The sequence below is a fragment of the Heteronotia binoei genome, chromosome 10 (genome assembly GCF_032191835.1).
Source record: "Heteronotia binoei isolate CCM8104 ecotype False Entrance Well chromosome 10, APGP_CSIRO_Hbin_v1, whole genome shotgun sequence".
Lineage (NCBI taxonomy): Eukaryota > Metazoa > Chordata > Lepidosauria > Squamata > Gekkonidae > Heteronotia > Heteronotia binoei.
In genome coordinates this window covers 2,541,470-2,562,247 of record NC_083232.1, presented here as the reverse complement: position 1 = coordinate 2,562,247, position 20,778 = coordinate 2,541,470, and the positions used below count along the sequence as shown (strand labels likewise).

The 20,778-nt window shown below is 50.0% G+C and overlaps 1 protein-coding gene and 1 non-coding gene across 2 annotated transcripts in view; both read left to right on the top strand.

Annotated features, from left to right (window-relative positions):
• Nucleotides 1-20,778, top strand: part of TBRG4 (transforming growth factor beta regulator 4) — a 57,401-nt gene that overhangs the window by 2,514 nt on the left and 34,109 nt on the right. Inside the window, exons 3-7 of the mRNA XM_060248248.1 lie at nucleotides 8,469-8,786; nucleotides 15,078-15,249; nucleotides 19,036-19,193; nucleotides 20,305-20,415; nucleotides 20,571-20,715. Coding sequence (XP_060104231.1) covers nucleotides 8,469-8,786; nucleotides 15,078-15,249; nucleotides 19,036-19,193; nucleotides 20,305-20,415; nucleotides 20,571-20,715 — 904 coding nt within the window. The remainder of the gene's footprint in view (nucleotides 1-8,468; nucleotides 8,787-15,077; nucleotides 15,250-19,035; nucleotides 19,194-20,304; nucleotides 20,416-20,570; nucleotides 20,716-20,778) is intronic.
• On the top strand, nucleotides 10,126-10,261 carry LOC132578700 (small nucleolar RNA SNORA5). The gene has a single exon (XR_009555910.1). It is a non-coding gene; the product is annotated as a small nucleolar RNA SNORA5 (small nucleolar RNA).

Below are 20,778 nucleotides of genomic sequence, written 5' to 3'. Positions count from 1 at the left end.
GAGCGTTTGAAATGCACTTGCTGGTGGCCTGCTGGCCATTGCTGCTCGCCCCAGGAGAGCAGGCGTGCAGCTGATCGTATGGAGATCTCACAAAGTATCTGCTGCAGGCAACGTGTTCTTTTTAGTTCTTTTGCCCCCAAATAGTTCGTAGGGAGCCAGGAGACCCCACAGCCCTGGAGTTGCAGAAAGGAGATTGCAGATGGATGCAAACGTCGACGGAGGGGTGACATGATAGAGGTTTACGAGATTGTGCACGGGATAGAGAAGGTAGAGAAAGAAGCACTTTTCTCCCTTTCTCACAATACGAGAATGCGTGGACATTCAATGATAGTGCTGAGCAGTCGGGTTAGAATAGATAAAAGGAGGCTCTATTTTGCCCAAAAGGTGATTAACATGTGGAATTCATTGCCACAAGAGGTGGTGGCAGCCGCAAGCACAGCCAGCTTCAAGAGGGGATTGGATAAACATGGAGAAGTCCATCAGTGGCTCTTAGCCTCAACGTATTGTTGGAACTCTCCGTCTGGGGCAGTGATGCTCTGTTTTCTTGGTGGTTGGGGTGGGGGCGAACAGTGGGAGGGCTTCTGGTGTCCTGGCCCCTCTGGTGGACCTCCTGATTACACTTGGTTTTTTTGGCCACTGTGTGACGCAGAGTGTTGGACTGGATGGGCCATTGGCCTGATCCAACATGGCTTCTTATGTGGCACAGAGTGTTGGACTGGATGGGCCATTGGCCAGATCCAACATGGCTTCTCTTATGTGGCACAGAGTGTTGGACTGGATGGGCCATTGGCCTGATCCAACATGGCTTCTCTTAGATTCTTATGTTCAAGCAGCACCTGCTGAAACTTCGGAACCCAGAAGACCCTGAGCAGAACCATAAGAACATAAGAGAAGCCATGTTGGATCAGGCCAATGGCCCATCCAGTCCAACACTCTGTGCCACATAAGAGAAGCCATGTTGGATCAGGCCAATGGCCCATCCAGTCCAACACTCTGTGCCACATAAGAACATAAGAAGCCATGTTGGATCAGGCCAATGGCCCATCCAGTCCAACACTCTGTGCCACATAAGAACATAAGAAGCCATGTTGGATCAGGCCAATGGCCCATCCAGTCCAACACTCTGTGCCACATAAGAACATAAGAAGCCATGTTGGATCAGGCCAGTGGGCCCCTCCAGTCCAACACTCTGTGCCACATAAGAACATAAGAAGCCATGTTGGATCAGGCCAATGGCCCATCCAGTCCAACACTCTGTGCCAAATAAGAACATAAGAGAAGCCATGTTGGATCAGGCCAATGGCTCATCCAGTCCGACACTCTGTGCCACATAAGAACAGAAGAGAAGCCATGTTGGATCAGGCCAATGGCCCATCCAGTCCAACACTCTGTGCCACATAAGAACATAAGAAGCCATGTTGGATCAGGCCAATGGCCCATCCAGTCCAACACTCTGTGCCAAATAAGAACATAAGAGAAGCCATGTTGGATCAGGCCAATGGCTCATCCAGTCCGACACTCTGTGTCACACAGTGGCCAAAAAACCCCAGGTGTCATCAGGAGGTTCACAAGTGGGGCTAGAAGCCCTCCCACTGTTGCCCCCTCCAAGCACCAAGAATACAGAGCATCGCTGCTCCAGACAGTTCCAATAATATGCTATGTATAATATAATTAATAATATAATAATAATATTGGAACAGTAATCCCAAGAACCTTCCATGATTGGAGTGGGTGGGCTGGTCACACGTTTAGCCATTTTTGCTTTATATACTTTAGTAACCCCCCCTCCCACCGCCCCTCTTGTTAGCACAGAATTGTTTATTAAAATGTTTTTAATGCTGGGTGTTTTCCCAAAAAATGTGAATACCAGGAAGTTTGCTGAAATAGTATTCAGAGCTATAATGGCCCAAGACAGGCCATTAATGCCGCAATAAGCCCCGCATGCTCATAGGAGGGGGGAATATTTGTTTGTCTGCTTAGATTTATATCCCACCCCTCTCCCACAATGTGGGGCTCAGTGCGGTTCACAACATCTTTAATAAAACATACAGCCGAGTCTCGTTTACCAAGCTGTCTGTCTGAAAAGTAGCAGCCAGCAATTTAACGGAACCTCCTTGTGAACAAGAATACCTTGTGAGACGACTGGGGTGGGGTGCAGTCCTGGCCAGCTCTGGTAGTCGATCTCTCTCTGACCTCCAGGGGCACTTGGAGAGAAAGCACCCTGCCCTTATTCCAGCCTCTCTTCAGGGGAGGAGCTGCCACTCAGTGGCAGAGCATCTGCTCGCCATGCAGAAGGCCTCTGGATCAATCCCCAGCTTCTCCAGTTAAAAAAGATCAAATGGGGAGTGATATTAAAATCTCCACCACGGAAAGCCACCGCCTGTGCGAATAGACAGTACTACTCTTGGAGGCGGCTGAGAGGTGGTATGATCACCATCTTCAAGGACTTGAAGGGATGTCATGAAGAAGAACAAGACGACGACATTGGATTCATATTCCGCCCTCCACTCAAGAGTCTCAGAGCGGTTCAAAATCTCCTTTACGTTCCTCCCCCACAACAGACCCCCTGTGAGGTAGATGAAGATATTGGATTTATATCCCACCCTCCACTCCAAAGAGTCTCAGAGCGGCTCACAATCTCCTTTACCTTCCTCCCCCACAACAGACATCCTGGGAGGTAGATGAAGATATTGGATTTATATCCCGCCCTCCACTCTGAAGAGTCTCAGAGCGGCTCACAATCTCCTTTACCTTCCTCCCCCACAACAGACACCCTGGGAGGTAGATGAAGATATTGGATTTATATCCCACCCTCCACTCCGAAGAGTCTCAGAGCGGCTCACAATCTCCTTTACCTTCCTCCCCCACAACAGACACCCTGTGAGGTAGATGAAGGTATTGGATTTATATACCACCCTCCACTCCGAAGAGTCTCAGAGCGGCTCACAATCTCCTTTACCTTCCTTCCTCCCCCCCACAACAGACACCCTGTGAGGTAGATGAAGATATTGGATTTTTATCCTGCCCTCCGCTCCGGAGAGTCTCAGAGTGGCTCACAATCTCCTTTACCTTCCTCCCCCACAACAGACCCCCTGTGAGGTAGATGAAGATATTGGATTTATATCCCGCCCTCTACTCCGAAGAGTCCCAGAGCGGCTCACAATCTCCTTTCCCTTCCTCCCCCACAACAGACACCCTGTGAGGTAGATGAAGATATTGGATTTATATCCCGCTCTCCACTCCAAAGAGTCTCAGAGCAGCTCACAATCTCCTTTCCCTTCCTCCCCCACAACAGACCCCCTGTGAGGTAGATGAAGATGTTGGATTTATATTCCCCCCTCCACTCCGAAGAGTCTCAGAGTGGCTCACAATCTCCTTTCCCTTCCTCCCCCACAAAAGACATCCTCTGAGGTGGGTGGGGCTGAGAGGGCTCTCCCAGAAGCTGCCCTTTCAAGGACAGAGATTCAGAGCGGCCTACAATCTCCTTTCCCTTCCTCCCCCACAACAGACACCCTGTGAGGTGGGTGGGGCTGGAGAGGGCTCTCACAGCAGCTTCCCTTTCAAGGACAACCTCTGCCAGAGCTATGGCTGACCCAAGGCCATTCCAGCAGGTGCAAGTGGAGGAGTGGGGAATCAAACCCGGTTCTCCCAGATAAGAGTTTGCATACTTAACCACTACACCAAACTGGCTCTCATATAGAGCAGGGGTGGCCAACGGGTAGCTCTCCAGATGTTTTTTTGCCCACAACTCCCATCAGCCCCAGGCAGCATGGCCAATGGCTGGGGCTGATGGGAGTTGTAGGCAAAAAACATCTGGAGAGCTGCCGTTGGTCACCCCTGATGTAGAGGATGTTCTGTGGGTTGATGGACCAAGTTTAGTGCAGGCTGGTGTATGTTTGTGTTTGTGTAAGAGAGAGAGAGAGAGCTAGGCCCCTGACTCATTGGTAGAGCAACCTCTGGGCATGTGGAGGGTCCCACATTCAGTCCCCAGCATCTCCCGCTAAAAGGACCAGATGAGACAGATCTCTACAGCAGTCCGACCTTAAGGGACAGATGCTGTGATTCAATTGAAATATGCATCCAACTCTCCGTGTATCAAAAATTCAATGCAAATATATTTAAATGTCGCTAAATTCCCAAATGAAACAGCCTTAATCACCCTATATCACCATAATAATAGAAACAGTACAAAAGGAAAGCCATGTCAGTTTCTCGTTGCAGCTACTGTCTATATAAAATCTGAAATGCCAAAATCTCATTTGTGTCCTTGCAGGCAGGCCGGTCCAGTTATGAAAACGGTTTCAAATAATAAATCCTTCTTCTCGGGACCGTTTATATTATTCCCAGAATTTCAATTGGTCCAGTAGTGCCAAAATTCATTACAACAATCCTTTATATTGATCCAGGCTTCCTCCAATCTTTTACAGCCAGTTTGTTTTTTTGTTTTTGATTGCATAAAACTTTAATTAATCAATTGCAATGTACACTACTGAAATTTAAATAAACAAACATAAACACACAAAACCCATCACCCAACCCTCCACCCAAGGAGCTTACATAGCACAATTCCGATTTCCTCATGGTAAGTCCGATACTTTTTATCCAAACATATAAATAGTCCCATGTCTTTCTACAGTCTTGTATATTACCTCCTCTTAGTCTTACGGTTAAAATGTCCATCTCAGCTGCGTCAAATAGCTTTTGTAAAAACTCTCCCCTGTCTGGCAGTTTAGAGACTTTCCAGTATTTCGCGTACAAAATTCTCGCGACAGTTATTATATGTAGCAACAATTTCTTCTCTTGTCTGGGTAGGTTCCCTTTATATACATTTAATAGGTATAGTTCTGGGGTATGTTGAAGCCTTGTTTTTAATATTTTTTGAGCCCATAAGTTGTTCTGGGCCCAATACTTTTTGGCAAAATCACACTGCCACCAGATATGAAAGAGAGACCCTTTAACTTTCCTGCATTTCCAACATTTGTTGGAGTACTTTGGGTATATTTTACTCAGTCTTTCAGGAGTTAAGTAGTCTGGTTTCTCTTCAGATCGCATAAATCTTTCGCCCTTTTACAGCCAGTTTGATGTAGTGGTTAAGTGTGCAGACTCTTATCTGGGAGAACCGGGTTTGATTCCTCACTCCTCCACTTGCACCTGCTGGGATGGCCTTGGGTCAGCCATAGCTCAAATAGAGAGCCAGTTTGGTGTAGTGGTTAAGTGTGCAGACTCTTATCTGGGAGAACCGGGTTTGATTCCCCACTCCTCCACTTGCACCTGTTGGAATGGCCTTGGGTCAGCCATAGCTCTAATAGAGAGCCAGTTTGGTGTAGTGGTGAAGTGCGCAGACTCTTATCTGAGAGAACTGGGTTTGATTCCCCACTCCTCCACTTGTAGCTGCTGGATTGGCCTTGGGACAGCCATAGCTCTGGCAGAGGTTGTTCTTGAAAAGGCAGCTGCTGTGAGAGCCATCTCAGCCCCACGCACCACACAGGGTGTCTGTTGCAGGGGAGGAAGATAAAGGAGATTGTGAGCTGCTCCGAGATTCGGAGTGGAGGGTGGGATATAAATCCAATATCATCATCTTCTTCTTTTACACAGTCTACAAGACGCTGCTGTTAAACACCTTCCATACCAGCATTGAAAGTACCATCTAACAGTCTGACCTTAAGGGACAGATGCTCTGATTCAGTAGAAGGCAGCTTCGTTTGTACATATGTATACCTGCTTGGCATGCAGAAAGTCCCAGGTTCAATCCCCAGCATCCAGGGTGGTCCAACTTGCTTAACAGAAGAGCCACATAGAATAAGGGAGGGACGGTGGCTCAGTGGTAGAGCATCTGCTTGGTAAGCAGAAGGTCCCAGGTTCAATCCCTGATATCTCCAATTGAAAAGGGCCCAGGCAAGTAGATGTGAAAAACCTCTGCTTGAGACCCTGGAGAGCCGTTGCCAGTCTTGAGTAGACAAGACTGACCTTGATGGACCCAGGGTCTGATTCAGTAGAAGGCAGCTTCAGATGTTCATATATGCTCATATGTCCAAGGGGAGGGATGGTGGCTCAGTGGTAGAGCATCTGCTTGGTAAGCAGAAGGTCCCAGGTTCTATCCCCGGCATCTCCAACTAAAAAGGGTCCAGGCAAGTAGGCGTGAAAAACCTCAGCTGGAGACCCTGGAGAACCGCTGCCAGTCTGAGTAGACAATACTGACTTTGATGGACCAAAGAGGGTCTGATTCAGTAGAAGGCAGCTTCATATATTCATATGTTCAATAAATGTCAGATGTCTCAGAGCCACAACATATGAACATCAGGTGTTTGAGAGATGCAAGGAAGGAAGGAGGGATGAAAAGAAAGCAAGTTGTCTCTAAATGCATTCTCCAAGCCACCAGCTGTCTTGGTGAAGTGATTTAAAGAAAGAAATGCCTTTTCCGAGTCAGCTGACTGGGTAGTGGGGGCTTCGAGAGCCACCCAGTATGTGTGAAAGAGCCACACGTGGCTCCCGAGCCACAGTTTGGCCACCCCTGCCCAGTATCTCTCGTTAGAAGAATCAAATAGTAGATGATAGAAAAGCCCTAATGTGAGACCCTGGAGAGCTGCTGCCAGGCTGAGTAGACAACACTGACCTAAAAAGACAGCATAAGACAGTTTTGTGTGTAGCAGAGGAGGAATTTATATGAGCGGACACAGCGCAAGGATTCGTTCGGGCTTGGTGCCCATGGGCATTGTGGAAAGCCCCTCCCCCCACCTTTTAAAATGGATAAAAGGAAGTCCTTTTTCACCCAAACGGTGATTAACACATGGAATTCACTGCCACAGGAGGTGGTGGCGGCTACAAGCATAGACAACTTCAAGAGGGGGTTAGATAAAATTATGGAGCAAAGGTCCATCAGTAGCTATTAGCCACAGTATATATATGTGTGTGTGTGTATGTGTGTGTATATGTATGTATATATGTATGTGTGTGTATACATACACATATTGGCCACTGTGTGACACAGAGTGTTGGACTGGAGGGGCCATTGGCCTGATCCAACATGGCTTCTCTTATGTTCTTATGTGACGCAGAGTGTTGGACTGGAGGGGCCATTGGCCTGATCCAACATGACTTCTCTTATGTTCTTATGTGACACAGAGTATTGGACTGGAGGGGCCAGTGGCCTGATCCAACATGGCTTCTCTTATGTTCTTATGTGACAGAGAGTATTGGACTGGAGGGGCCAGTGGCCTGATCCAACAGGGCTTCTCTTATGTTCTTATGTGACAGAGAGTATTGGACTGGAGGGGCCAGTGGCCTGATCCAACATGGCTTCTCTTATGTTCTTATGTGACAGAGAGTATTGGACTGGAGGGGCCAGTGGCCTGATCCAACATGGCCTCTCTTATGTACTTATGTGACACAGAGTGTTGTACTGGATGGGCCATTGGCCTGATCCAACATGGCTTCTCTTATGTTCTTCTGTGACACAGAGTGTTGGACTGGAGGGGCTATTGGCCTGATCCAACAGGGCTTCTCTTATGTTCTTATGTGACACAGAGTGTTGGACTGGAGGGGCCACTGGCCTGATCCAACAGGGCTTCTCTTATGTTCTTATGTGACAGAGTGTTGGACTGGAGGGTCCATTGGCCTGATCCAACATGGCTTCTCTTATGTTCTTATGTGACAGAGAGTATTGGACTGGAGGGTCCATTGGCCTGATCCAACATGGCTTCTCTTATGTTCTTATGTGACAGAGAGTATTGGACTGGAGGGTCCATTGGCCTGATCCAACATGGCTTCTCTTATGTTCTTATGTGACAGAGAGTATTGGACTGGAGGGGCCATTGGCCTGATCCAACATGACTTCTCTTATGTTCTTATGTGACACAGTGTTGGACTGGATGGGTCATTGGCCTGATCCAACAGGGCTTCTCTTATGTTCTTATGTGACACAGAGTGTTGGACTGGATGGGCCATTGGCCTGATCCAACAGGGCTTCTCTTATGTGACACAGAGCGTTGGACTGGATGGGCCATTGGCCTGATCCAACAGGGCTTCTCTTATGTGACACAGAGCGTTGGACTGGATGGGCCATTGGCCTGATCCAACAGGGCTTCTCTTATGTGCTTATGTGACAGAGTGTTGGACTGGATGGGTCATTGGCCTGATCCAACAGGGCTTCTCTTATGTTCTTATGTGACACAGAGTGTTGGACTGGATGGGCCATTGGCCTGATCCAACAGGGCTTCTCTTATGTTCTTATGTGACACAGAGTGTTGGACTGGAGGGGCCATTGGCCTGATCCAACAGGGCTTCTCTTATGTTCTTATGTGACACAGAGTGTTGGACTGGATGGGCCATTGGCCTGATCCAACAGGGCTTCTCTTATGTCCTTATGTGACACAGAGTGTTGGACTGGATGGGCCACTGGCCTGATCCAACATGGCCTCTCTTATGTTCACCTGCATCCGAGAGCTTACCCGTCTCCTTGTTTTCTCCAGATCTCTCAGGTGTGGAACACAGCCCTCGTGAACCTCCTGAAGAGCCTCTCGTGGCTGGGCCTGGAGCAGAGGAGGGTGCGCTCGGTGGAGCAGGAGGTGCGGTGGCGGCTGAAGCGCTTGCCCTTCAAGCAGCTGGCCTCCCTGGCGGATCACCTGGCCGCTGGCATTCGTGGGGATGAGCAGAACGAGCTACTGAGTGACCTGCTGAAGCAACTGGAGCTGCGTTGGACAGAGATTGACGACACCCGGACCGTGGTCATGCTGATCGCCAAAGTGGGGTCTTTCTCTCCAGCCCTGATGGACCGTCTGGAGGACAAGGTAGAGGCAGGAGGAGGAGTGGCAGATCAGCTTCGGTTGAGGGGTTGCAGGGCATTCCCTAGTACAGAGCTTGCTCAGTTTAGGCTCCTCTTTTGGGGTGCCTATAACCCTCCAGCCCCACACTAACCAATGCTCCTGGAAGGGTGTGAGTGATTCTACCAGGGATCAGAACATAAGAGCCCTGCTGGATCAGACCAGAAAGGGTCCATCTAGTCCAGCCTCCTGTCTCACACAGGGGCCAGCCAATTCCTCTGGAGGGCCAACAACAGGGCAGAGATGCCAAGGCTTTCCCGTGAGAAGAACATCAGAAGAGCCCTGCTGGATCAGACCAGTGAGGGTCCATCTAGTCCAGCCTCCTGTCTTACACGGGGGCCAGCCAGTTCCTCTGGAGGGCCAACAACAGAACAGAGAGGCTGAGGCCTTCCCCTGAGAAGAACCTCAGAAGAGCCTTGCTGGGTCAGACCAGTGAGGGTCCATCTATTTGAACATCCTGTCTCACACAGTGGCCAGCCAGTTCCTATGGAGAGCCAACAACAGGGCAGAGAGGCTGAGGCCTTCCTCTGAGGAGAACCTCAGAAGAGCCCTGCTGGATCAGACCAGTGAGGGTCCATCTATTTGAACATCCTGTCTCACACAGTGGCCAGCCAGTTCCTGTGGAGGCCCAACAGCAGGGCATGGAGCCTGAGGCCTTCCCTTAATAAGCACATCAGAAGAGCTGGTCCATCTAAGCCCAACATCCTGTCTCACATAGTGGCCAACCAGTTGCCAAAGAGAGCCAACAAACAGGGCATAGAGTCTGAGGCTTTCATTAGAATATTAGAAGAGTCCTGTTGGATCAGCCCAGGGAGGCTGGATCCAGTCCAACATCCTGTCCCACACAGAGGCAAATCAGTTCCTCTGGAGGGCCAACAGCAGGGCAGAGGGCCTGAGGCCTTCCCCTGAGAAGAACGTCAGAAGAGCCCTGCTGGATCAGACCAGTGAGGGTCCATCTAATCCAGCCTCCTGTCTCACACAGTGGCCAATCAGTTCCTCTGGAGGGCCAACAACAGGGCAGAGAGGCTGAGGTCTTCAAACATCAGAAGAGCCCTGCTGGATCTGACCAGGCAGGGTCCATCCAGTCCAGCCTCCTGTCTCCCACAGTGGCCAACTAGTTCCTCTCTGGAGGGCCAACAACATGGCAAAGAGGCCGAGGCCTTCCCCTTATGCTGCCTTCTGGCCCTGGGATTCAGAGGCTGACTGTCTCTGGATATGGAGGTTCTCCTCAGTCATTACAGCTAGTAGTCATTGATAGACTTCTCTTCCATAAACCTGTCCAATCCCCCTTTAAAGCTGTTCATTCTGCAACTGTGTCAAATTCATTGCTTGCCTTTTCCATGGCGAGGAGTGGTCCAAACAGTTGCCACAGCAAAATATCCGCGGCTCATGGGCCTTGGAGCTCTTTGTGGGCTCTGGGGATAGTTTTGCTGCAGACAAGCAGAGGCGCCCCGAGGCCGAGCAACCGATAGACGGGGGAGTCGTGGCTCAATGGCAGAGCATCTGCTTGGCCTGCAGAAGATCTCAGGTTCAATCCCCGGCGCCTCCAGTTAATGAGGAGCAGCAGTGTCTCCATAGTGGAGCAACTGTTTGGTGTGCAAAAGGTCCCAGGTTCAATCCCTGGCATCTCCAGTTAAAAGATCTGGCAGGAAGTGATGGGAAAGACCTCTCTGCCTGAGAGCCGCTGCCAGTCTTGGTAGACTAGACTGACCTTGATGGACCAAGGCCTTGATTTGGCATGACGCAGCTGCAGGGATCCCTGTGTGTTTATGAGTCTCTGAAAGGAGGCTGTTTTGCTGGCAGGAGAAAGATCGGCAGTGAAATCGGTGGCGAAGCCCAAAAGCGTCTTCAGTCAGCTGCGTAAATAACGGCCTTTGGGTGGGTCAGCTGCCCCTTCCTCAGCCCCTCAGAGCCAGTTTGGTGTAGTGGTTAAGTGTGGGAGGACCGGGTTTGATTCCCCATTTCTTCCCTTGCACCTGCTGGAATGACCTTGGGTCAGCCGTAGCTCTTGCAGAGTTGTCCTTGATGGGCAGCTTCCGGGAGAGCTCTCTCAGCCCCTCCCCCAACCTCACAGGGTGTCTGTTGTGGAGGAGGAAGATAAAGGAGATTGTAAGCCACTTTTAACTGGAGATGCCAGGGATTGAACAAAAGTCCGTATAGTCAAAGCGATGGTGTTCCCAGTAGTAATGTATGGCTGTGAGAGCTGGACCATAAGGAAGTCCGAGCGCAGAAGAATAGATGCTTTTGAGTTGTGGTGCTGGAGAAGACTCTTGAGAGTCCCTTGGGTCTGCAAGAAGATCAGATCAGTCAGTCCTAAGGGAAATCAACCCAGACTGTTCCCTGGAAAGTCAGATGCTGAAGCTGAATCTCAAATCCTTTGGCCACCCAATGAGAAGGGAGCACTCCCTGGAGAAGTCCTTGATGCTGGGAAAGACAGAAGGCAAAAGAAGGGGACGGCAAAAGAGGAGATGGCTGGACAGCGTTACTGATGTAACAAACACGAATTTGAGCAGACTTCGGAGGATGGTGGAAGACAGGAGGGCCTGGCATGACTCGGTCCATGGGGTTGCAAAGAGTCGGACTCGACTCTACGACTGAACAACAACTGAACAAATAGGTGTGAAAAACCTCAGCTTGAGACCCTGGAGAGCCGCTGCCAGTCTGAGAAGACAATACTGACTTTGATGGACCCAGGGTCTGATTCAGTATAAGGCAGCTTCATATGTTCATATATGAACACTCTGAGATGCTGACATTTGGAATTTCTTCTTCTTCTTCCCTGAGGCCATTTATGCTTCCTCTGTCACCTGCATCCTTGCCTCAGTCTCTCTTTGACCTGGAAGAAGAAGATAATGATGAAGAAGATATTGGATTTATATCCCGCCCTCCACTCCGAAGAGTCTCAGAGCGGCTCACAATCTCCTTTGCCTTCCTCCCCCACAACAGACACCCTGTGAGGTAGATGAAGATATTGGATTTATATCCCGCCCTCCACTCCGAAGAGTATCAGAGCAGTTCACAATCTCCTTTCCCTTCCTCCCCCACAACAGGCACCCTGTGAGGTAGATGAAGATATTGGATTTATATCCCGCCCTCCACGCCGAAGAGTCTCAGAGCGGCTCACAATCTCCTTTCCCTTCCTCCCCCACAACAGACACCCTGTGAGGTAGATGAAGATATTGGATTTATATCCCGCCCTCCACTCCGAAGAGTCTCAGAGCAGTTCACAATCTCCTTTCCCTTCCTCCCCCACAACAGGCACCCTGTGAGGTAGATGAAGATATTGGATTTATATCCCGCCCTCCACGCCGAAGAGTCTCAGAGCGGCTCACAATCTCCTTTCCCTTCCTCCCCCACAACAGACACCCTGTGAGGTAGATGAAGATATTGGATTTATATCCCGCCCTCCACTCCGAAGAGTCTCAGAGCAGTTCACAATCTCCTTTCCCTTCCTCCCCCACAACAGGCACCCTGTGAGGTAGATGAAGATATTGGATTTATATCCCGCCCTCCACGCCGAAGAGTCTCAGAGCGGCTCACAATCTCCTTTCCCTTCCTCCCCCACAACAGACACCCTGTGAGGTAGATGAAGATATTAGATTTATATCCCGCCCTCCACTCCGAAGAGTCTCAGAGCGGCTCACAATCTCCTTTCCCTTCCTCCCCCTCAACAGACACCCTGTGAGGTAGATGAAGATATTGGATTTATATCCCACCCTCCGCTCCGAAGAGTCTCAGAGCGGCTCACAATCTCCTTTACCTTCCTCCCCCCTACAACAGACACCCTGTGAGTTAGATGAAGATATTGGATTTATATTCCGCCCTCCACTCTGAAGAGTCTCAGAGCGGCTCACAATCTCCTTTCCCTTCCTCCCCCACAACAGACACTCTGTGAGGTAGATGAAGATATTGGATTTATATCCCGCCCTCCACGCCGAAGAGTCTCAGAGCGGCTCACAATCTCCTTTACCTTCCTCCCCCACAACAGACACCCTGTGAGGTAGATGAAGATATTGGATTTATATCCCGCCCTCCACTCCGAAGAGTCTCAGAGCAGCTCACAATCTCCTTCACCTTCCTCCCCCACAACAGACACCCTGTGAGGTAGATGAAGATATTGGATTTATATCCCACCCTCCGCTCCGAAGAGTCTCAGAGCGGCTCACAATCTCCTTCACCTTCCTCCCCCACAACAGACACCCTGTGAGGTAGATGAAGATATTGGATTTATATCCCACCCTCCACTCCGAAGAGTCTCAGAGCGGATCACAATCTCCTTTATCTTCCCTCCCTCCATAACAGACACCCTGTGAGGTAGATGAAGATATTGGATTTATATCCCGCCCGCCACTCTGAATCTCAGAGCAGTTCACAATCTCCTTTACCTCCCCCCCCCCCAACAGACACCCTGTGAGGTGGGCGGGGCTGAGAGGCACGAGCTCTTCATTGTTACTGGCAAAGCAGGCCGCTCTGCAGGCCCCGTAGGTCAAGGCTGGGCTCAGCAGCCAGGCTTTTAAACGTTGTGGCCGTTGCAAGGGCACTTTTACAAGTTCCGCGGCGCAGAGTGGTAAAACTGCAGTCCTGCAGTCCTAAGCTTTGCTCACGACCTGAGTTCGATCCCCCAGCGGAAGCTGGGTTTTCAGGTAGCCGGCTCGAGGTTGACTCAGCCTTCCATCCTTCCAAGGTCGGTCAAATGAGTCCCCAGCTTGCCAGGGGGGGAAGCGTAGATGACTGGGGAAGGCAAGGGCAAACCAACCCGTAAAAAAGTCTGCCGTGAAAAAGTCATGATGCGATGTCACCCCAGAGTCGGGAATGACTGGTGCTTCCACAGGGGACTACCTTTACCGAGCGTAAAATGATTGTTATCCCTTGTTCTCGGGGAGGGGAGGCAACGCATGCATGCACAGCCCCATAGCGCTGTGCTGCAAAAAGCGCAGTGCGGCACTGCAGTGGCTGTTCTTGTGGCAGAAGCAGTGAGCGACTGGGTCCATCGCTTCTGTGGCCTTATTCTCCATTTGCCTCCATGTGTACGGACTCCCCAGTCCTTGTCAATTCCTTAGCAGTAGTCTGTGTGAAAAGGATCTCGGGGTCTTAGTGGACCATATGCTGAACATGAGTCAACAGTGTGATGCGGTGGTTAAAAAGGCAAATGCAATTTTGGGCTGTATCAACAGAAGTATAGTGTCCAGTTCACGTGATGTGATGGTATCGCTTTACTCTGCTCTGGTAAGACCTCACCTGGAGTATTGTGTTCAGTTTTGGGCACCACATTTTAAGAAGGATATAGAAAAGCTGGAATGGGTCCAGAGGAGGGCGACGAAGATGGTGAGGGGTCTGGGGACCAAGTCCTAGGAAGAAAGGTTGAAGGAGCTGGGGCTGTTTAACCTGGAGAGGAGGCTGTCGAGAGGTGATAGGATCACCATCTTCAAGGACTTGAAGGGCTGTCATCTAGAGGATGGTGTGGAATTGTTTTCTGTGGACCCGGAAGGTAGGACCAGAACCAATGGGTTGAAATTAAATCAAAATTGTTTCCGGCTCAACATTAGGAAGAACTTCCTGACCGTTAAAGCGATTCCTCAGTGGAACAGGCTTCCTCCTCGGGAGGTGGTGGGCTCTCCTTCCCTGGAGGTTTTTAAACAGAGGCTAGATGGCCATCTGACAGCAATGAAGATCCTGTGAATTTAGGGGGAGGTGTTTATGAGTTTCCTGCATTGTGCAGGGGGTTGGACTAGATGACCCCGGAGGTCCCTTCCAGCCCTATGATCCTATGATTAAGTGCTTGCTGCATTGTTAAACAATTTGGTTATGCTGCTTCTCCTCTGGGCAAGCAACCGATGTATGGGATCTTTCCCCCTGTTCTCCACGGGGAGGGCTTCTGAAAGCTGTGCCATCTAAACTCCCTTCCTGCAGAAACGTCTGTGAATGATGGGACCTTAACTTTGAGCAAGCCGCTCCGGGCCATAATTTGAATCCAGGCCTTCGGCCATATTCAGTAGAGTCCAAAGTTCCTTCGAGCAGTAGGTGGGACAGTGAGAACAGAGGAAGAAGGCTTTGTTTGTTCGTATATCTTTTACTAGTCCTGTCTCTGTAGTTTTTTAAAATGTCTCAAAGCCTGCCACCTGGATTAAAATGTCTGGAGGGTTTTGCTTTGCGCCTGAAGGATAATAATGGAATCCCGGGCTTTGTTGCCTTGAAAACTTCTGGTGGTCTTCCCGCCGCCCCTTGCCAGTTTCTCATGCCAAACACATTCGCCAACAGGCCTTGGAGTTGGCAGAGCAGTTCAGTCCCGAGGACACACGGAAAATCGCCATGGCGCTGGCGTTTCAGAACCGGCGGTCTGTCCCTCTGCTCCGGGCCATTTCATACCACTTGGTCCAGAAGCATTTCACACTCAGCACCAACGTCCTCCTTGACATGGCTTTTGCTTACGGTAAGTGACAGCGGCCGGCCCCTCCTCTCGGGGCCTCCTTTGGGACTGGCTCCTTCGTCCTGAACTTGGGCTGTTTAAGGAGCCCCGTGGCGCAGACTTAATACCAACATTCAGACATTAAAGAACAAAGAACACTATCCCATATAAACAATATCAAAGGATGACTCCGAAAACCAGTCTTCATAAAGTCTATAAGGAGTGCTGTGACTCAAGTGTAAAGTTTCAAACGGAGTCCTTCCATAGCGTTGGCTTCAAAGGAGAAATTCTTTCCTTCACGCAACCACCGGTTTGAATTGCGTTCCGCTGCCTTTGCAGCTTCTTCATAAGCCGACTCTAAAAACCAAATGCGACAACAACCATAATACCAAAATACGTAACATATACAATTAGATGATAGTTGTGTAGTTCTGGGGTATGTGCTTTTAGAAATTTGTTGATATCCCCTTGAGTTCTTGATTGATGCCAGCTGTGACTTGTCTTTTTAGGACGGAGAGTTCTGGTCAGTGTTATGTCATTAATTTGATATCCTGAATGCGCTGTGAGAGATGTTGGTCTGAGGACCTTTTCAGGTTGTATGTTTTGAGCAGTTTCTATATTATCTAATTGTATATGTTATGTATTTTGGTATTATGGTTGCTGTCGCGTTTGGTTTTTAGAGTCGGCTTTTGAAGAAGCTGCAAAGGCAGCGGAACGCAATTCAAACCGGTGGTTGCGTGAAGGAAAGAATTTCTCCTTTGAAGCCGACGCTATGGAAGGACTCCGTTTGAAACTTTACGCTTGAGTCACAGCACTCCTTATAGACTTTATGAAGACTGATTTTCGGAGTCATCCTTTGATATTGCTTATATGGGATATTGTTCTTTGTTCTTTAATGTCTGAATGTTGGTATTAAGTCTGGATGCTGTTCAGGGGAGGGAGGGTGGCTCAGTGGTAGAGCATCTGCTTGGGAAGCAGAAGGTCCCAGGTTCAATCCCTGGCATCTCCAAAAAAGGGTCCAGGCAAATAGGTCTGAAAAACCTCAGATGAGACCCCGGAGAGTCGCTGCCTGTCTGAGAAGACAATACTGACTTTGAAATGGGGAGGGAGGATGGCTCAGTGGTAGAGCATCTGCTTGGGAAGCACAGGTCCCAGGTTCAATCCCCAGCTTCTCCCAAAAAGGGTCCAGGCAAATAGGTGTGAAAAACCTCAGCTTGAGACCCTGGAGAGCTGCTGCCAGTCTCAGAAGACAATACTGACTTTGATGGACCCAGGGTCTGATTCAGTATAAGGCAGCTTCATATGTTCATAATATAATGCATTGATTTTTTGTAAGTTGTCAATTTGTTTTTCGACACGGTAGGTTTGTTTTTTGGATTTTCACTTAACCACTATGGCTGACCCAAGGCCATTCCAGCAGGTTCAAGTGGAGGAGTGGGGAATCAAACCCGGTTCTCCCAGATAAGAGTCCACACACTTAACCACTACACCCAACCGGCTCTCTATTAGAGCTATGGCTGACCCAAGACCATTCCAGCAGGTGCAAGTGGAGGAGTGCGGAATCAAACCCGGTTCTCCCAGATAAGAGTCTGCACACTTAACCACTACACCAAACTGGCTCTCTATTAGGGCTATGGCTGACCCAAGGCCATTCCAGCAGGTTCAAGTGGAGGAGTGGGGAATCAAACCCGGTTCTCCCAGATAAGAGTCCGCACACTTAACCACTACACCCAACCGGCTCTCTATTAGAGCTATGGCTGACCCAAGACCATTCCAGCAGGTGCAAGTGGAGGAGTGCGGAATCAAACCCGGTTCTCCCAGATAAGAGTCTGCACACTTAACCACTACACCAAACTGGCTCTCTATTAGGGCTATGGCTGACCCAAGGCCATTCCAGCAGGTTCAAGTGGAGGAGTGGGGAATCAAACCCGGTTCTCCCAGATAAGAGTCCGCACACTTAACCACTACACCAAACTGGCTCTCTATTAGGGCTATGGCTGACCCAAGGCCATTCCAGCAGGTTCAAGTGGAGGAGTGGGGAATCAAACCCGGTTCTCCCAGATAAGAGTCGCACACTTAAGCCACCAAACTGGCTCTCCGGATCTGACAAATGAGACCTTGTTGGGCTGGGCCAAGCTGTCTTGGGCTGAGCCACGTGTGTACCTATTTAAGAGTAGGTAGCAGAGATATCAGCTGTGCGATTGAGCAAGCCTGGCAAAGCAAGCTGAGATGCAGAAGGAAGCAAGAGAGGGGGAGAAGGAAGCAGACAAGAGCCAGTTGCTCGGGGGCCTGATAGCAGCCCTCCAGGGGCCTGATTCATCCCACAGGCTGTATGTATGACACCCCTAATATAGCAGTAACACTGGCTTCTGATCTTTTCTTGAGCCCAGTTCAGGGTGTTGTTTTTGGCCGTTGAAGTCCAACATGGCTTGGGATCCAGGTGTCTGAAAGACCAGCTTCTCCTGTATGTTCCTGCCCAGGAATTACGATCACGGGGCGGGGCCCTCCTGACTCTCCCGTCGATCCATGAAGCGTGTTTGGTGGGAACCCAGGAGAGGGCCTTCTCAGCAGTGGCTCCTCAATTACGGAGAAACCTCCCCAGGCAGATGCGCCTGTCCTCTACAGTTTCAGTCTTTAGGAGGCAATTGAAAACTGTTGTATTTTGGGCCACGTTTGATTCATTTACTAGCAGTCCTAAGTGGTGATTTTAAATGTTGGTTTCTTTTGTATTCTGTGTCGTGTATTTTATATTTATTACAAGCCACCTTGAACTCTGTAAGGAAGAAAGGGTTTAACTAAATAAAGGTTTGATGCAAGAGTGTCAAACATACAGCCTAGGGACTGAATCAGGCCCCCAGAGGGCTTCTATCAGGTCCACAAGCAACTGGCTTTCATCTGCTTCCTTCTCCCTCTCTCTTGCATCACAACTTGCTTTACCAGGCTTGCTCAATCACACAGGAGCTACGGAGCAAAACCTCTATTTTCTCCATTGGCTGAGGCTCCTCCCTTGGGGAGGAAGGGGTGAGGAATAGCTGAGCAGTCAGGTTAAAACGGATAAAAGGAAGTGCTTCTTCACCCAAAGGGTGATTAACACGTGGAACTCGCTGCCACAGGAGGTGGCAACGGCTACAAGCATAACCAGCTTCAAGAGGGGATTGGATAAAAATATGGAGCAGAGGTCCATCAGTGGCTATTAGCCACAGTGTATATATATTTTGGCCACTATGTGACACAGAGTGTTGGACTGGGTGGGCCATTGGCCTGATCCAACATGGCTTCTCTTATGTTCGTATAGCTTGCTTTGCCAGGCTCTCTCAGTTGCACAGAAGAGTTGCTGAGCCAAGCCTCTCTTCCTTCCATTGGCTGAGGCTCCTCCCCCTCCTGGTCCCCTGGGGAAGGAAGGAAAGAGCCAGAGCTTCTTTTAACCAGTTCCCTGGATCCCACGGGAGAGATACAGAGAAAACACCTTTAAGATCAATGAGTGTTAATGTTTTATTTTTAATTTTTTTTTAAAAAAAAATCTTTACATGTGTTTGTGTCCTTTATAAAGTTTACATCTCCGCTACCCGGCATTACATTTTATGACACAAGTGGCCCGGCCCGACAAGGTCTCCTTTAAGTCAGATCCGGCCCTCGTACCAAACGAACTTGACACCCCTGGTTTAGTGAAATAGAGGAGTACAATTAAAAAAGCCAGGGTGAGACTGGCTGGGGAAGGCTTTACAGAACTGGGTTATTTGGGGAAGGAGTAACTTTCCTCTTCTCTCCCAATCTGACGGCTGGTTCTTTTTGTTGTTGTTGTTTGCTCAGGGAAGCTGAATTTCCACCAGACACAGGTGTTCCAAAAGATCGCGTCGGACCTGCATCCCCACGTGGCTAAGATGGCGCATTGGGACGTGGTGCGCTGCCTCAAGTCCTTCGCCTTCCTGAAATGGCTCAATCTGCCCCTCTTCGAGGCCTTTGCCCAAGTGAGTGGGGATGGGGCTTAACAAGATGTTCTCAGGAGTCCTGGATTACTGAGCTCAGCGATGCCGCTTAAATCAGGGAATGCTCTAGATCAGGGTTTCCCAAACTTTCCCCCCCCCCCGTAGCCTAGTTATTTTTACACATCTCCTTCACGGCCCACTAAAGTTCAGGGGTGGAGCCAGGAGACTTTGGGGGTGGAGCTGGGAGACAGGAATTGTGTCACAGAGACAGGGGAAGGAAGGAAGGAAAACGGAGCTCAGGCTTTGCAGCCTGTGTCAGTCTTCAAGGCTAGCTTTTCTCTGCACTACACAGAAATGGGGGAAGGAAGGAAGCCAGATGGAGCTCAGGCTTTGCAACCTGTGTCAGTCTTCAAGGCTAGCTTTTCTCAGCACAACACAGAGATGGGGGAAGGAAGGAAAACGAAGCTCAGGCTTTGCAGCCTGCGTCAGTCTTCAAGGCTAGCTTTTCTCTGCACAACACAGAGATGGGGGAAGGAAGGAAGCATAGCAGAGCTCATGCTTTGCTGGGGGCTCGGCTAGCTTTGGCTTTTCTTGTGACTCGGTATTGAGGCTTTCGTGGCCTGGTGCCGGGTCGTGACCCTGCAAATAGGAAACACTACTCTAGAACAGTGGTCCCCAACTTTTGCAGCACCAAGGACCAGCACCAGGGCCGGCCTGCCCACCATGACCCCAGGGCTGGCAGGGTGGGGGCACCAAATTTGCCCCCCCCCCACCATGGCCACGCAGCCTCACTGTCCCGCCCCTTACACCCAGGAAGGAAGTGGAGAGGAGGCAAGGGCAGTGCCGCCTCAGCGGGTCGTCCGCTGCTGCTACGGAGGCTTTCCCCTCCGATCAGTGGGGGGAGGGTGTCAGCCTTTAAAGAGCTGGAGAAGGCGGTGCTTCACCGCTCCTTCCTTGGCCTTAAAAATCATAAAAACGGAGGGTGCTGCAAGGGGGGGCAGGGCAGCCCAGGGGTTGGGGACCCCTGCTCTAGACGGAACAAAACTGGAACGATACGGTGCCTGCACTCCATTTACTTGCTTTGCGAATTGCTACGGAGAGAAAAGCAACGTAGAGAATGCAGGAACGAAGGCATCTCTTCCTTCCTCCTCAGTACACAGTGGACAATGCCGACAAATTCGAGCCTGTCCTTCTGAGCAACGTGGTCCTTGCATTTGCTCGCCTGAACTTCCAGCCCAGCTGTGCAGAGGCCTTCTTCAGCGTGGTAAGAGTCTGCTTCAACCTGCAGTGTTTCTGTGTGTGGGGGGGGGGCACTGTGGCTGTCCTGAGCATCAGAGTGGCTTCCCGCTCTTGCGCAGGGAAATACCAGTCACTGTTGTAATCTGGACGTCACAGTCACTGTCTTGTTCCTTTTTTCAGATCCACGAACGTTTGGGTGCCCATCTGGACTCCTTGGACCCATTCCTGCTGGTGGACCTGGTGTGGTCCCTCTGTGTGCTGCAGCAGGCGAAGTCCCTCCACCTGCAAAAAGTGCTAGCTCCGGAGTTTCGCACTCGCTTCTTAGGTATAAGCAGGTGATGCACTGAGGGCTAGGGAGGGACAGAGAGGTGTTTTTTCCTTGGGGGTG